The sequence below is a fragment of the Quercus lobata genome, chromosome 6, assembly GCF_001633185.2.
Source record: "Quercus lobata isolate SW786 chromosome 6, ValleyOak3.0 Primary Assembly, whole genome shotgun sequence".
In the NCBI taxonomy this organism is placed as follows: domain Eukaryota; kingdom Viridiplantae; phylum Streptophyta; class Magnoliopsida; order Fagales; family Fagaceae; genus Quercus; species Quercus lobata.
Window position 1 is genome coordinate 38,370,902 of NC_044909.1, and position 17,823 is coordinate 38,388,724.

Below are 17,823 nucleotides of genomic sequence, written 5' to 3' on the forward strand. Positions count from 1 at the left end.
TCATCCGTCCAGAACATAGGACGAGATGAAAAATAAGCTGAAAATAAAGCAAAGTTTCATCCGTCCAGAACATAGGACGAGATGAAAAATAAGCTGAAAATAAAGCAAAGTTTCATCCGTCCAGAACATAGGACGAGATGAAGAATAAGCTGAAAATAAAGCAAAATTTCATCCGTCCAGAAGAAAGGACGAGATGAAAAGGAAATACTCGTCTAGACCTCAAGACGAGATGAATTCCCAAAAGTGTTCGTCCAAGACGCGGACGAGCGAAGACTTCAAAACTAGCTTAACAATCCATTACATTGGACGAAAAATCGTTAAAAAAGTCTAATCATCAAGGACGACAAAATGATCGTCCATAGTTTCGGAATAACGAAAAATCTAGGCAAAAGGAACCAATTTACTTTCTTGGTGATGTAATAAAATTCACCCCCATGCCCAAGACGAGGTGAAGTAAATTCCTAGATGGACGAACCACACATTGATGAAAATAAGAATTTCATACATAAAGCTGGAAACATATATATTCAAACACAATGGAAGTAAAAGTAGAAGTATTCATTTCTTTCATGAAATTCTAAGGGTGGACGACCAACGTCCAAAAACCCCTTTAGTTTTGAATATGAAAATGTATATAAAACTCGTCCATAATCCTGGACGAGATGATTGTACTTGCATAAACTTTAAAAAAAAAGGAAGAAGTAAAAAGCCCAAAACAACAGGCACTTCTATGAAAAGGCAAATAAAAGTAAACTTTCTAAGGAAATAGATTTCACTTGGGCAAGCTCGTCTTGGGATCGTCCTGAATGACTTCAGTGTTAGCATCGTCCATGATGTTGACGTCCTCGGAACTCGTCTGCAACGCGGAACTCTCTGTAGCAAGAGGGAGCTTGAACGAGTTGAAGTCCAAATCAGGATACGCCTCCTTGGCATCAGCACGGAAGTCTTCATACCCAGCTGCATAATGACTGTCTAGACGATTCTTGTACTCGTCAGATTTCTTAAAAGCAGCTATTGCTTCCTCACGTGCCTTCTCCAAGGACGAGGTAAGCTCTGAAACTTGTCCCTCGAGATGGACGATGCGGGTATCCTTCTCTAAGTTGTCAGCTTTGAGCTCCTCTACTTCGTTCTTCAACTTCGTCTCGCTTCCCAGCAGACGATTAAAATCCTCTGTCAACCTGATGACCTCCCCCTTCTTAAGCAAAACCTCATGGCCCAGCTCCTTAGCCTTATCCTTGGCTGTCTTGGCCTCTGTAGCAAGCTCCTTGGCCTGGCAGGTCGCTGTATAAAACTTTGACATAGCCTGCATTTGGACGAAAAGGAGTTAGACATTTTATTCAAATTAAATGTTTACACACAAGGACGAGGAAGAAATTTACCTTGAAAAGGTCATGGATGCCAGAACGCTCAAACTCCTTCACTGACATGTTGTAGCATTCGTTAACCTCATGATCAGTGACGATCCCTTTGAACGTCCTCCATGCATAACCCTCGTCCAGAACCAAATTAGAGGGACGATCAGAGGATTCAGACGAGCCAGACTTCTGAGAAGTTTTGGGAGCTGGGGGAGGATCAGACGGAGCAGGATGAATCGTTTGGACGGGCTCCACGTCCACCACAGGCTCGTCCAAGTTCACTGTTGGTGGCACGAACTTGGGAACCTTTGGAAGGGAAGGCCTTTGTTTTTGCTTCTTGTGGCCACGACGACTGGGAAGGTCGTCCAGGTCCACAGTACTTGAAATTGGTTTTGACTTCCTCTTCCCAGCCTGGACGGAAGCCACTTTGACAGTAGGAGCAGCAGCATCTTCGTCCCCGCTAGCCACTGTTTTCTCTTTGTTTTCCCTCATCGTGCTTATCCCTATGACGAGAAAAATTAATTTAAAAAAAAAAAAAAAAACTGAAATAACAAAGTATAGTGGACGACACTTACTTCGACGAGTGAGCTCTTCGTGACTTAAATTCTCAGCAGTTGGGATTGGACCAAGTCCCCAAGTTGCTAGACGAGTAAAAGTAACCAAGTCGTGGAAAGTCCTTCCTGGAAAAGTGCGAACCACTTCTATCTGATCCAAGAAAAACTTATCCAAACGTGGACGAACGACAGCTGCATCACCAAGATAAATGGTTAGACGAGTGACAGATTAAAATTTGTTGAAGGACAAAAAAGATAAAATGGAAAGAAAAACATACCCTCAGGGCGAAGACGACCTAGAGGGCTGGTAAAAGGAGGGAAGGAGGGAATACCCACATCAGCTGGGTCCCCAGCCCAATTTCCAGAAATAATAAAAAATTCTTTTTTCCAAAGACGGTCAGACGAACTACGGCCCGTTATTAAACTGTAATACGAACCTCTGGACGAGAACTGGTAGAACCCAGCAGATTTTTTGATCTCTGAGGGCTTATAACAGTAAAGGAACTCGTCCACTGTAATTGGACGGTTCCCTTCCAATGCCTCACGCCATAATACTTGCATGGCAACTATCGTCCTCCAACCATTGGGATTGAGCTGGTTTGGCCCAATACCCAACCTTTGGAAGAGGTCTCTGCAGAAAGAGTTTAAGGGAAACCTAAGGCCAGCTAATAGGTAAGAAGCGTATACCCCTAAGCCTGAGGAAGGGGAACAACACCATTCTCCAGGCTGGGGTAGACGAGGGTTAAGCTCTTTAGGGATTTGGTATCTATCTACAAGAGTTTTCAACTTAGCATCGTCTAAGGTGGACGCTACCTCTGGGGCACAACTATAGATTACATCTTCGTCCTCTTCCTCGTCTTGAGGAGGACTTGATGGCTGTCTGGACGAGCTAGCCCCAGATCCAGAAGCCGCCCTACGTCGTTGTTCCTGAAATTCCTCTAAGGGAATGCCAGGAACCCCAGACGAGTAATGCTCGTCTGAGGAGTCACTACAGGACGAACTATCTACACTACCGTCACTCTCAGAAGAACCGTTCTGGTAGTCGTCTATCTCTCTCTCTAGACTAGAAGATGAAGGCATGGTTGAAATGTAGAGGACTTAAAACGAGAGCCTAAAAAGAAAAAAGGAAGAGGAAATACCTGATGAAACTAGGACGAGTGCTAGACGAGAATCTTGGACGAGTTGGCAGAAGAGAATGAGGAAAAAAGTGAGGGGCATGAAAGAGAATGCGCTATTTATAGGCCCCAGCAACAGGGTCAACGAAGCGACACTCACCACTCAGAGATTGACACGTGGTGATCTCTTTGGGAAACGGGATCGACGCGGCTGGCCAACCAACGGTTTCGTGACACGTGGCGTACGAAAAAGCGAAACTTTGTTGAAATCACGACAATGTCCTGGACGACCCTTTGGACAAAGGGGCAACTGATAGAGAAGCGGAAAATAATTCCCATCTCCAGCTCGTCCAACGGGCTCGTCCAGAGCCTACAACGTAGGATTGATCCCAGAGTTTATCCAGAAGAGGAAGAAGCGTCCATGAATAATAGCATCACTCCATAAACTGTCCTCCATGAGGCATGATCGTCCATTGGGTTCGTCCATGAACAATCGATAGATATCTTTGGACGAACCAAACCGTCCTATGCTAGACAGACAGAAGCTCAACACTTAGACTTTCAACAAACCCTTCGAATAAGTTAACTTCCATTAGCGGTTACAATTTTATATCCGTTGAGGTAGTTAACTCCGGAGTTGTTGGTTTCCACAAATCCTGGAACGGTTATTGGACAAGTAACCGTCCCAGGCTCCCTATATAAGGGACCGGTCTGAACCCGACAAAGGTAAGATTCTCACTCAGACAATTTTCCAAAATACTTGGAACTTCCTTCTCTACAAAACTAACTTCTCCATCGGAGGGGGTTCGACCGGTCTTCTCCGGTCTCCTCTTTGATTGCGTTTCCTTCCTTGCAGGCCATCAACCGTTTCGATAGCCCACCGAAGCCAGGCCATCCACCTTACTGATTCGGAGCGATATCAAAGTGTATCACGATTTAGTTTGTGGACCAGTGGGTAAAATGAACCCTCGGGGAGGCCAAATATTTCAAATCTCAGAAAGATGAGAAGGAATTCTTTACAAAAACAATAACCTCCGCCTTTCCTTCTTATACTGAGGGTGGAGCGGGAGACATTTAATAGGTTCAGATATCCAAAGGAATCTGCCAACACGAACATGCCGGTTCCGTTTCTCCACCCCATCAAAACAAACCGCCGAATTAAAGCAGTCTCGTAAATAGTGGTCATTAAAAGCACGTTTTGGGATACCCAAACGATAAGAGCGCATCAAGCGCGAAATCAAAAGGCTGCCTCATAGACCGGCGCGTTTCTTGGACAGATGAGGAGCCGCTAGCATTATTAAAAGGCCAAATTGATTGGGCCGTAGGAAGAGGTTTGGCATCACCAAAACCCCCCTTTCCAACCAAGAGGTTGGACAGCCGGGTTTTGAGGGGCTATTGTGGGGCCCAAATGATTTACGGGCCAGGCCCATCTACCTGGGGAAAATCCGAAGGCCTAAGCCGAGGAGGGCTATGGCCCAAGCTCGACAAAATAGCCTGTGGATATCGCCGAGGACGGCTCAGTCCTCGGCAGACCCAAAGTTCCCCCCCCTGAAGGAAGGGTAAAAACGGTATAGGACCGAAATCAGGACGAAAGATCTAAAATATCCAGGGAAAGCTGCTCTCACTGCCATTCAATGCTCTGAACCTGACAGAGCCGCAGTCTTTGGCATTTACAACCACCCCCAACGACTTTGAATATGGGCTGATGGGACAAGTATCAATTTTGGAAAGGTTGACCCTATACGTGGGCGAAGGACAGTGGACGCAAGCGAGTATAAAAGGAAAAATAAGTAACCTAAAGAAGGGGGTTGGGAAAAATGGCCAAAAACCAGAGCCTCCCAGCCCACCTCCATGAGAAAGACTCCAGGGGTGTAGGAAAACTTAAACTGGTACGAACACCGCGAAAAACCCACCGCCTATCGATCAAGGCCTAGCCTTCCAAACCCACGCTCTACAAATGATGTTGTTAGGGGCCTTTTCACGTGCGAACCCGACACTGTTACGGTCCGCCACGAATCGCGTCCTTACAGTAAGATATATTTAATTTCAAATAAAAACAAACTGAGATTTTTTTTTTTAAAGGGAGTGCGGGATTGTTCTATTTTAATCCAAAATTGAAGGAGTATTAATTTTGAATATTTAAAAAAAGTAAATGTTAATTATTTCCTTTTACTCTATGATTTGAAGATAAGGACATAGAATTAGGCGGGTAGTTGCTATAATTTGAAAATGAGTAATTTTTTTTATTTTATACATCAATATTTGGAGATGTAAGAATTTGAATCTTGAATGTATCCGTTGGAAATACCACGAAGTATCCTATGAGTTTCAAGTCTCCTAGCATAACTAGGATTATTTTAAGTACAGATTTTTTTCAAAAGTCAATTTATGGAAAATATATAATAGTAACCTAATGAATTATTTCAAAATCATAACTAAATATGGCAATTCCATTTAAAGTATGATACAAAAGGTTGAAAATATTAATAGCAACCATTATTTAGGTGTCCAAAACTTAAAAAAAATATATTCCATTTAAAGGAACCCATAATTGGGTTGGGGTGCATTTTATTTATTTTTAGATAATTGGCTACATTCTGGCCTACCATTTTCATAAAATGAATTTTCAACCAACCAATTTATCAATATCAATCTTTTTTGCTTTTTGATAGATTTGATAAAATTATGACATCTACGACTGAAGAAAATTTTTTTTTTTTTTGGTGGGAAACTAATCAAAATAAGCTCAATAAATCACTAGGATTTTATTTTTATTTTTTCCCGCTTGCCAAACGTAACTTTGGTAAGCTGACGTGGAAGGTGGACTCTCACTTTAGAAGCTTCCATGACAAGACTGGGTTCTCTTTATTTTTAAAAATAAAAATAAAAGTTTAAAATTAAAAGGCGCAAAATTCCATTTCTACTAAACTCCAATGGAACGACGTCGTTGGCCAATTTCCGCTTGTTAAAAAAAAAAAAAAAAAAAAAAAAGTCCCAACTCATCAGCCAAATTCTAGTTTAATTTTGTCAGTCCCTAGTCCCTACACACTGCTACTCTTTAGTCTTTACACACTCCTTCACTCTTACACTTTTATTTGTATAAAAAATGCGCTTTCATCGCAACAACAAAAGTTGAAAAAGCAAAAAAAAAGCATACTCCGTAGTGACTCACACACGAACTGCGTTCACAGAATCAAATGTTGAATTGATTGGTGAGAAAGAAAAGTGCCTCAAAAAGCAAGAAAAATATCAGATCAGATCAGATCAACAACAGCCAAGCACCGAAACCAAAGAAAAAGAGAGAGAGAGATAGAGATAGAGAATCTTATTAGGGTTTGAGAAGCTGGCGGAGATGGCGAGTCCTCAATCGGAACGACTCGCGATCGCTACTCCGACTACTCCGAGTTTTACAAGTATTACTACTACTACTAAGGCTTTGTCGATAACGCCTGGTTCTAGGGTTTTGAAAACCCCTCTCACTGACGAAGCCATCTGGAAGCGCCTCAAGGAGGCTGGTTTCGATGAAGAATCCATCAAACGCAGAGACAAGGCTGCCCTCATAGCCTATATTGCAAAGCTCGAAGCTGAGGTTTCCTATTTTTCCCCAATTCTTTACAACTAAATTTTTTACTTTTTGTGCTTCTTGTTTTTTCAGAATATATGTAATTTTTGTTTGATATAGGCTTGGTTGGAATTTCTTGATTAATTAATAAGATGATGTATGAATGTGTAGAAATTTTGAAATTCTAATTGGTTGCTTTGTACTTTTAGAATGCATACTATTTGGACTAGTTGAGTTGATTTTTTTTTTTTTTTTTTTTTAATCTTGATATTTAAATAACTTTTTTAATTATATGATTTAATCATTCATAATAAAAGGAATGGTGTAATTAAGTGTAAGGTTTTCGTCTTTAATAATTACGAGGATAAGGAAAGTAATTATCAATGATATTAACATTGTCATAACTCTTATGTAGGACTTAATTTAATAGTTCTTGTTGACCGTAATTGTCGGTGGAAATTAATTTATGCGTGCTAGAGTTGGAATTTATTCACATTGTCTGTTTGTCTGACAGAGAATCTCAAGTGTTTTGCATTTTCATTTTGATTTTTTAGAGTTACTTTTGCAAGAATAAGAGTATCTTGTGATTACATCTCATTGATTTCATAAGAATGACGATAAAGATGGTGGTATTTTACATAGATTATTCACATATATTTTATAGTTGTGTTGTATTTTTGGATTTGGGGAAGCCGAATTTAGATCCCTTGCCTGTTCATGGCATTGGTCATAGAAGATACTGAACATATGTATATTTTTAAATGCAAACATATACAAGTCGTCATTGAGTAATCAAGTTGTGCTCATATGTTGTACAATTTAATCCTGTTTGCAAATTGATGTGCTGGTAAAGTACTTTTTTTTTTTTTTTTGGCACTAAATGTTGCCAGTGTACATAGGCTATAATATATCTCTCCCATGAGGTGAGTCCTAGCAATACCCATTTATAATTCTCTTTTATGTAGATCTTTGACCACCAACACCACATGGGGCTTCTCCTTTTGGAAAGAAAGGAATTAACTTCCAAGTATGAGCAGATCAAAGCTTCTGAAGAAACAACTGAAATAATGCATAAGCGTGATCAAGCAATGCACCTATCTGCCTTAGCTGAGGCGAGAAAACGAGAAGAGAGGCTGAAGAAGGCTGTAGTAGTCAAGGACGAGTGTATAGCAAGTGTAAGCTTATCAATTATGGTCATCCTTAAATTAAAGAAAGTGTGCCTTTCCCATATGACCCTATCATTGTAATTTATCTTTTCTCGGGGTTTGTTTGATGGATTTCTGTAGCTTGAGAAGGCCTTGCATGAGATGCGTACAGAATCTGCTGAAATAAAGGTTTCAGCTGAGAGTAAATTGGCTGAAGGACACATTATGGTAGAGGATGCTCAGAAGAAATTTACTGAGGCTGAAGCAAAGCTGCATTCAGCAGAATCTTTACAAGCAGAAGCTACTCGGTATCACCGTGCTGCAGAAAGAAAGCTGCAGGAAGTTGAAGCACGTGAAGATGAACTCAGGAGGCGTCTCATATCGTTCAAGTCTGAGTATGTGCCTTACTCATTTATAACATATCTTGTTGAAACCCACTTCCGTTAGCTTCCTGTGTTCAAGTTGGATTGGTTAATTTTAATTAGGAATATGTGCATAATAAAAAAGGCTCAAAGAGCACCTTTTCTCATGAGATCCCTTGGCTCCTTTTTATTTATATTTATTTATTTGGTATTATGCTACATGCAGTGCAAAAGATTGGAAAGCAGACTGCATGATGGTTTTTTTCTTTTTGAACTTCACGGCTAAGCTCATTAATATGTCTAAGATAATCTACTCAAGTTTCATGTTACCTCTCCTTTGACTAGGATGGGCGACACCTAGGAAGTCTTTGTGTTGCATTTCTTTCTATACATATACATATATATATATATATATATATATATATATAAAATGTTACCTCTCCTTTGACTGTCTTGATCTATGTTTCCCGAAGAGTTCTCAATGAAGCATTTTGAGTAAATGGTATCTTTTGAACTGATCTAATACCTCCTAGGTCAACCCAAGGTCCTTAGACTTCACTTGTTCAAGAGTAGAGAAAACAACAACAACAATACTGAATCAGAAAGAGGAGAATTAGGTTTTTAAATTTCTTTTTCACCCTTCCTTCCCTCAGTCATAGACCAAAAAACTGACATAGGATGGAAGCTTGAATGAGCTCCCAATTTTGATGTAGGATCTTTAGGAATTCAGCACTTAATCAGATTTGTTGAGCAGTTCTTGAATAAGGATTGATGTTTAAGGGTTTAAGTTAAGGAAAAATTGAATCTTGAATATGTTGATGGTTGTTTGGTGTTAAAACAGGGAATAGAACAAGAAATAAGATAGATAAAATGCTAGGCAATCACATCTAGGATTTCCTAGGCAATCACACTTAGGTAGGAGAAGGCATTCACACTCTCAATCCTAAAATTGAGCTGTTGGAATTTTATTAGAATTAATCTCACTATGACTATTATTGACTACAATAAAACCTTTATATAGTCTATTGTTAGATCCTTTTCTAGGACTAAAACTCTAAATAACCTATTCCTAGAAAAGGACTCTAAACATAAAATAAGACTCATGGCCCTCTAGGGCAGCCCATTCCAGAAAATGTAAAAATTACCAAACTACTATTTAAAAATAAATAAATAAATAAACCAGCAACTTTCTAACCTAAAAAAACTTAATACTAAGACTCAATAATAACTAAAATAACCTATGAGATGTGCCAAGAAGGCCCTGCATCAAAACTAGACCACAATTCTCTAGTAACTCAACATTATTTTAATGTGTAGATTTGGCTTGTGCCTTAGTTCCAAGCCTTTCATAATGTAGTTCAAGGGAGAGCTACATGCAAGGTCATGAGATTGCTCTTCTTTTGGACTTGTTGTCTAGATGGTGAAACAGACCAAAACTTGTGAACATGCCTTCTTGCAATAAAAATAATGAGTTGTGCTGAACTCCATTATTCTGTTAACACCATGGCCGCCCAGTGATCATTTCAGAAGCTGCTCCTATAATGTATAAATTTTCAGGCAAGAAACCCGGTCAGGGAGTTTTGTAATGCCGTTGTTGTCTTATGTTTTAGTTGCGATGAAAAAGAGAAAGATATTATTCTTGAGAGGCAATCTTTAAGTGAAAGGCAGAAAGCTTTGCAGCTTGAACATGAAAGGTTACTTGAAGCCCAAGCTTTGCTGAATCAGAGGGAGGAATTCATTTTTAGTAGATCTCAAGAACTAAATCGAGTTGAAAAGGAGATAGAGGATTCAAAGGCGACTATTGAAAAGAAACTTAGAGATCTAAATGATGAGAGATTGAGTGTGGATCTGGCCAAGGCTTCCCTGTCAAAAAGGGAGGAGGTTAATTTCTTTGATTCCCTTTTTCTTTAATTGTATATAAGATTTTTACTTTGTTTGCAAGAAACTTTATTCATGTATTTTTTCTTGTGAGTTTTGCAGGATGTCATTAAAAGGGAAGCTATGCTGAATAAGGAACGGCAAGACCTACTTGTTCTACAGGAAAAACTTGCAAGCAAGGAATCTGTGAGTTGTTTTTTCTTAGTAGCATTTTTTTTATAATTAAATTATGGAGTGGAAGATGGTTTCAGCTAGGCCTTAGGTTTATCACTATTATGAGAATGGCTGGTTTCTTGGATCCTTTCAGCCAACTGCTACTAATATTTTACTATTGGGAAACTTTATTCTTCATAATTATCTTGTTGGTTTTTCTTATTCATCTTTTGGATGGAAAATGCAGGATCAAATCCAGAAAGTTATTGCCAATCATGAAACTGCTTTGAGAACAACAAAGTCTGAATTTGATGCTGAGCTGGAGAGGAGGCGAAAATCAGTTGAAGATGAAATTGAGACTAAGAGACGGGCTTGGGAGTTGGAGGAGATGGATCTTAGGCAACGGGAAAACCTTATTTCGGAAAGGGAGCATGACTTGGAGGTTCAGTCTAGGACATTAGCAGATAGGGAGAAAGAAGTGGCAGAGACATTGAATTTAATTGATGAGAAAGAAAAACGCCTAAGGGCTACTGAGAAAGAGTATGAGTTGAATAAAGCACAATTGCAAGAAGAGAAAGAAGAGATCAGCAAAATGAAAGTAGAGCTTCAGAATTCATTGGTTTCATTGGATGACAAAAAGAAGCTGGTTGATCAAGCAAAGGAGAAGCTAGAGGCCATGAAAACTGAAACAAGTGAGTTATCAGTTCTAGAGATGAATCTTAAAGAAGAAATAGATATGGTTAGGGCTCAAAAATTGGAGGTTTTTGCTGATTCAGAAAAGTTGAAAGTAGAGAAGGCCAAGTTTGAAGCTGAATGGGAGTTAATTGATGAAAAAAGAGAGGAGTTACAGAATGAAGCAGAACAGGTAGCTCAAGAGAGAGTGGCCTTTTCCAAGTTTATTAAGGAAGAGCGTGATAGCCTTAAACTGGAAAAGGAAGCAATGCGAGAGCAGTATAAACAAGATGTTGAGGCACTTAGCCATGAACGGGAAGACTTTATGAATAAGATGGTACATGATCGTACTGAGTGGTTCAGCAAGATGCAGCAAGAACGTGCAGATTTCTTACTGGAGATCGAGATGCAAAAGAGAGAGTTGGAGAACTGTTTTGCAAAAAGACGTGAAGAATTAGAGAGTGATTTGACTGAGAGAGAGAGAGCCTTTGAGCATGAAAAGAAAAATGAACTTCAGTATATAAGCTCTCTTAAGGAAAAAACTGATAAAGAGTTGGAACAGGTTGCTTTAGAAATGAAAAGGCTCAATGCTGAGAGATTGGAGATAAATTTGGAACGTGAGCAACGAAACAGGGAGTGGGCAGAGCTAAATAATTGCATTGAGGATCTGAAGATCCAAAGAGAGAAATTAAAAAAACAAAGGGAGCTATTGCATGCAGATAGAGAAGAGATACTTGCCCAGATTGAAGACCTTAAGAAGCTGCAGGATTTAAAATTTGCCTCAGATAGTATTGCTGAGATGCAGAAATTCAATTCTGAACTAGGCCAGCGGAAAGTTTCTGCAAAAAGAATTTTGAAGCAGAAAAGATTTATACCAAATGCGGAGGATTCACAGAAAGTGGTAGATATTACTGATGTTAGCAATAGGCTCAATTCTCCATCTATGCATAATCTGGATGGTGCTTCTCCTCATAGCTCTGCTCGATTTTCCTGGATTAAACGATGCGCAGAATTAATATTCAAACATTCTCCCGATAAGACTCCGATGAAGTATGAAGAAAGGTCTTTGTTATCTGACCCTGAAAATGCAAGCAATGGGCAAAAGGACTTGGGAGAGGAGAAGTCAAGTAGAATTTTCAGAGAGAGACAGCAGGAGAAATATGCTATTGGTGAACCAAAAGAGATTGTTGAAGTGCCCCATGTAGGTGACGTGGCAAAAGCAACACATGATAATGTGTCTGAAATTAAAGAATATGCCAGTGAAAAGTGTGCCCCTTCAATTTCTGAGCAACAGCTTCAGGCAGGAAGGAAAAGAAGAGTAAAACACTATATATCCAATGACAGTGTTAATTTACAATCAGAGCAAAGGCAGAACAGAAAGAAAAGGAGGCAACAAGAGGATGTCACTGCAACTCAATGCGCTATTACTGAGAGGTAAAGTGTTAATTTTTCCCCCATTTGATATAGTTTATCGCATATTGAGTTGTTTAATTTCTGATTTTTGAAATGCACTAGTGGTTCTTAGAGACGTAATTAATTTTTTTTTTTTCCTGGTAAATGTTTATTTATTTGGTTTCAGTGTAATTTCCACCCAAAAAAATGTTGCAGAGGATCAGCATGTATTGTTTTCATCCTCTAAACTTCAAGAAGGTGCTGAAGAGGCTAGTGAATTAGTTATAGATAAAATCATACAGATCTCAGAAGTGACTCATGAGAAAACTGACACTGACAACTTCACAAATGAAGACAAATTAGACTGCTTGTTAAATCCTGTAGCAAATTAGACTGCTTGTTAAATCCTGTAGCTGAATTGCAGCAGAATATTCTTCTTGGTAAAGGAGTAAATGGTCGTGCAAATTCTTCACCTGTACAGAATGATGCCTTATCCTGTGGCACCAAGGCACCAGAAAAGCTTCTAGTACACAATGACGGAGAAGTTAGTGAGCATTATCAGGTGACTGCTGACTGCTGTTTGCTCAAATCTTGTATGTCTTGATGTTTTTTCACGTGGGTATATAAGATTGCATTATGGTATTTGTTCACTTTTAATCGTTTCTGTTTCATGTTCATTATTTTCTTTTTCATGTGGTACTGCAAGTATTTGTTCTTCTTGATGGACAATATTGTTTCCCAATCTAAAAGGCTTTTTGTTCCATGGCTAGCTGGTTATAGTATTATCTTTCTCTTGTCATTTGCAATTTATTCTCCTTTATTTGCAATTTGTTTGCCTTTTCCTGGTTATGGTATTTTGCTTTTTACTGCTACATGATGTGCTTTCCTTGACTGATGGCTTCTGCAACTAGTAGAGTTGTGTGGACTTTTGAAGGGCTTCAACACTGGGGTCCCAATTTACAGGGACATAAAGCCCACATTCGATATGATTATTGCATGGTTGAGTAATTATCCGTTTATACTGCTGCCTTCTATTCTTTTCTAAACGCTTGTCTTGTTTTGCAGACTCAGTGACGAGTTATACCTAAATAGAGTAAACAAAAAGTTGAAGAGAATGGTGCTGCCAAATCATAACGAGAAGGTTGATTGAAAAAATTCAATAGTGGACAAGGTCAAAACAGAAGTAAAAGATTTCTAGCTTTTGGTTGGATGCACCTACAGTTTACCTACTGCAATGGACACACTGGTTTCACTCCTTTTGAAGTAGTTTTTGGCTGGTGACGTGTTTTTAAGTGGGCTAAACATGTAAATGACTGCTCACTGTGTTCTTATGAGAAATTTGTAAATGTTTTGTGCATCCTTAATTGCCTTTATGTGTGTAGATTTCATTAGGTTTCAGTAGGTCTGGTGATTGTTGCCAGTATTTGTTTTGGCATGGGGTGGTGTTTTAGCGTTTGTAAGATGGTATCCATTAGCATTTGTGGCTTTTTTTGGGTTGTCTGCTTTGCTTTATGATGAAATGTTAGTGAAAGCAATTTTAAGTCTTCATGCTATTGGTTTTTTTTTGGGGGGGGGGGGGGGGGGGGGGCTATTCTCACCTTTGACTAGTTTGGTAACTTGTAATAGCTGAAATTGTGAGAGTAAATATGTCCAATGTGCATTTTTAGTGACTGGTTGCCTTGTTCTTTTCCTGCATACCCTTAACTAGTGGACAGGATTATCTGAAGGGGGAAGCGCACTTCATCGTGGTAATATATGCATGTCTGTCTAGGGCTTCATGACAGCTTTAATGAGACAAGCTGAATCTCAAGATTTGACTACAGGGGTGGCAGTGTGTAAAGGTAGTCAACAGTTTCTCATCTTTTATTTGTTGATGATAGTCTTATTTTTTGTTATGCAACCACTCAAAGAGGGAAGAATGTACTTGCTCTTCTAAAGCTTTATGGAAATGCCTAAGCCCACAAACTTATCGAGAGCAAAACTATGGTTTTCTTTGGTAAGAACGTTATGGTTGAAACACAAGGCCACTCAGAACTTCTGGGTTTAGAGAGTATACCAGTATATTACACTTCGAAAAGTATTTGGGGCTACCCCTATGGCTGGTACTTCCATAGGGGTAGTTCCAAATACTAAGAATCTACAAAATAGAATATGGGACTCGTTATAATCTTTTTTTAAATAATATGAATCAAACTTTTTTAAAATAATATGAATCAACAAAGCCCCCTCTTTGATGAATACAGGGACTTGGTTTGGGTACAAAAATAATATGAATTGACAAAATAGAAATTGATTAGTTTTGAAAAAAAAAATAGAAAACATATGGGGTGTCAGGGACTTGGTTTGGGTACTTGGCAGATGTCATGTGATTCCTCGTACCTTTGCTTGGCAAATGGGATTCATATGAAACAAACATCTCAGATTGAATACAATATATATATATATATATATATAATAAAAATATTTTGAAGAGAAAGGCAGAAAGCAAGAATAGAACAGAACAGACCGTGAGTGTCGTGTGAGAGTGAGTGACAAAAAGTTTAGACCAGTGGTAACAGCTTGGGCTGGCGGTGAGATGGAGAGTGAGTGAGAGTGTGAGAAGAGAGTGAGCTGAAATGAGAGGGGCGGCTGGTGAGTGTGTGAGCTAAAATAAGAGGATTAATTTTATGGTATGTTCTGAGTTTTAACATAAGGGATATAAACTAAAGGGGCTCTCAAAGATAGGCAAAGCCCAATCTGTAGACCAAAGCCCACTTAAAATGAGTGAAAGGAGGCCCAAACTCATGAATGGGCAAGATTTGGGCCTCAAAAAAGGAAGGAAAAGAACAAAGGAGGCTTAGCCCAACCTTTATAAGGAGAGTTTCCTGAGGAGCCCAGAAAGGGATTAGACCAGGATATCTTGGGACTAACAGAACCATGGGATACTCAGAAAATGCAAGAAGGGATCAGCTGTAATTTAAACAGCTTAAGGGAGCATGCTCATGGACACAAGGAATGAAGATAGGCATGTCCCATCAGCCACCTATGGCTCAGAAAAAGGTTGATGACCTAGGAATAAGTACTTGATAAAAAGAAGTCTGGTACCTTGGGAAACGCAAGAGAGTGGATCATAAAGGAAGGTAACTGAGGATCTTTCAGCTTGACAGTGAGGAATCTACCCATTTAGAAAAAATGACAAAAGGAGAAGCAGCCAAAAGATGGGTTTGAAAATGAGCATTTAGAAGTTTTGGGAAGAGAGGATTGAAAGTCAGGCCTTAGGACCCCCAAAAAGATAAAGGTCAGCTGGAGACTTTATAAAGAGAAATCTCAAAAGGAGAATATAGTGAGAAAATAAGGAAGGGACCAACCACCAATGTTGTTGACACAACATTGGTTCTGGTACCCAAATTAGCAAATGGAGGGAATTAATGATACACCAAAAACCCTAGGAAGGTACTATAAAAGGAGATGAAACCATCAACAAAAACCATTCAACAATAACTAATCAAAGCTAAAAATGCCCTTAAAAGACTTCTTTAAAATTCAAAAAGGGAGAAAAGAGGGAAAACACTATCAGGGATCTTGAAATAGATACTAGAGATACACTTGGATTTAAGGGGATTCAAATCTCACAAGTCGTAGAAGCCCATAAAGAGCGATCTAAGTCTGTAACTTTTGAACTTATTTAAACCTTGTGACATATCCCAGTGAAAAGAAGGACCCAATGTATTAAAACTCAATATAATGAAATATCATTTATTTTCTGAGGATCCTTGACATCCTTAATTGCTTTTTCTTTATTTCTTTATTGCTCCTTAGCTGTTTGCTTTGCAATATATATATATATATATATATATATTTGCATATATGAATACTTATGTGTTGTAGGATCCATGTTTAATGGACAACTTGGTTCGTAATTAGCCTAACACAACTGCAGTGAACCAAGCCCAGTCCACCAAACCACAAGTACAAAACTCTTTGGGAGCCCAAGTTCCTTGATTCCACTTAGGCCTGAGTATTGTCCAAAAAAAAGAACACACACATATGAGGGTTTTTGGTAATTTAACATGTAATCGGGTTGGGTTCGGGTCCGGGTTTTACCAAAACTCGGACCCGCTTTTAGTTTTTTTTTTAAACCCAAACCTAACCCATTAGGTTCGGGTCAAGTATACACGGATTGGGCAACAATGGTAAAACCCGGACCCACTTTTGGTTTTTTTTTTAAAACCCAAACCTGACCCATTAGGTTCAGGTCGGGTATCCGCGGATTGGGCAACAATTGTAATCCCTAGTTGGAAGAGAACGTAAAAGAGCTTTCTCATAAATCAAAGAAAGAGTTTGGGAGAAACTCCAAAATTGGCAAACTAAGATTCTTTCGCATGCCAAGAGGGAGATTCTTATTAAGGTAGCTGTCCAAGCAATTCTAAGTTATTATTAAATATGAATTTGACTTTTGAAAATATGATTTGGCAAGAGACTAAATATTAGTGAAGATAATCAATTAGCTAAGGTCTTCCAACTCAAACAAAGAATCCATTTAGAATAGGAAAGTTTGGATTGTCTTTATCTCTGAGCTTACATGGTTGCTTCACTTGCCCTCACATGCTAACATGCTTGGATGACTCACATGATTTTATTTCCTTTCTTCACTTCCTTTTATTTCACATACATAACATGCTTTGGTTGATTTACTTTCCTTTTGCTTGCAAAATCTAAACAAAAGAAAGGATATGAATAAGTGTTTTATAATACATTTTATCATGATAATCAACATGATAATCTCATATTTGCATATACTATTCAGGATTACACTCTTAAGTCCAACGAACCAATATCAATTTCATTGATTTTAATTTGTCAAAATTTTGTATGATGATATTCAAAAGTTGGGATATCAACCACTATAATGGTTGTCAAAGTTGCATCATCAGAATTGATTTTTGAATTATTTGCATTTTTTTTTTCAAAATTCAAATACTGTAGTTGGTTTTCCAACCATATTCAAATCAAATAAACTCTTATTTATAATCTTATCAACTATCCCATATCAATTACTGTTGCCAAGTGAAAAATAAATAAATAAATCCAAACACGTTAGTCCTTGTGGTGGTTGCCCGCTTCTGTAGCACCTCAACCATGGACAACCTACTGGTACTAACTGGCCAAAATGGCCTATTAGCATTAATTTTTGAAATATTTAGCAACAGAGCACTGTTTCGAAAATAATTAGGGAAATACCACTTTTTCGGGCCCTATAGCGGCGTTTTCCTGCAAAAATTTTTTATAAGTCCCATAACAGGTTCAAGTGGCCCTATAGTGACGTTTTTAAGCCCTATAGTGACGTTTTTGGGCCCTATAGCGGCGTTTTTCTGCAAATTTTTTTTTATAAATCCCCATAACAGGTTCAAGAGGCCCTATAGTGGCGTTTTTTAAGCCCTATAGTGACGTTTTCGGGCCCTATAGCGGCGTTTTCGGAAAAAGTGGTATTTCCCTAATTATTTCCGAAACAGTGCTCTGTTGCTAAATATTTCAAAAATTAATGCTAATGGGCCATTTTGGCCGGTACTAACTACTAAAGTGGCAATAAACGGCAATTGCAGGCCCACAACACTTATGGATTAGGGGAGATAGTTTTTGTTGGTGTCAAGCTTTT

General features: G+C 38.7%; 2 protein-coding genes across 2 annotated transcripts; one reads left to right on the forward strand and one right to left on the reverse strand.

Annotated features, from left to right (window-relative positions):
- Positions 1-604: 604 nt before the first annotated feature.
- On the reverse strand, positions 605-2,989 carry LOC115950249. Its single transcript, XM_031067479.1, has 4 exons — positions 2,188-2,989; positions 1,931-2,101; positions 1,380-1,858; positions 605-1,303 (listed from the first exon to the last, which is right to left on the reverse strand). Exons 1-4 carry the CDS (start codon positions 2,987-2,989, stop codon positions 773-775), a joined length of 1,983 nt encoding a protein of 660 aa, XP_030923339.1. The 3' UTR covers positions 605-772.
- A 3,096-nt stretch (positions 2,990-6,085) lies between these two features.
- On the forward strand, positions 6,086-13,858 carry LOC115993892 (protein CROWDED NUCLEI 4). The gene is given in 9 exon segments (XM_031117875.1): positions 6,086-6,613; positions 7,552-7,761; positions 7,873-8,126; positions 9,704-9,974; positions 10,074-10,157; positions 10,372-12,230; positions 12,376-12,569; positions 12,572-12,750; positions 13,254-13,858. Coding segments are annotated over 9 exon segments (3,297 nt in total). The 5' UTR covers positions 6,086-6,376; the 3' UTR covers positions 13,263-13,858.
- The last annotated feature ends 3,965 nt before the right edge of the window (positions 13,859-17,823 follow it).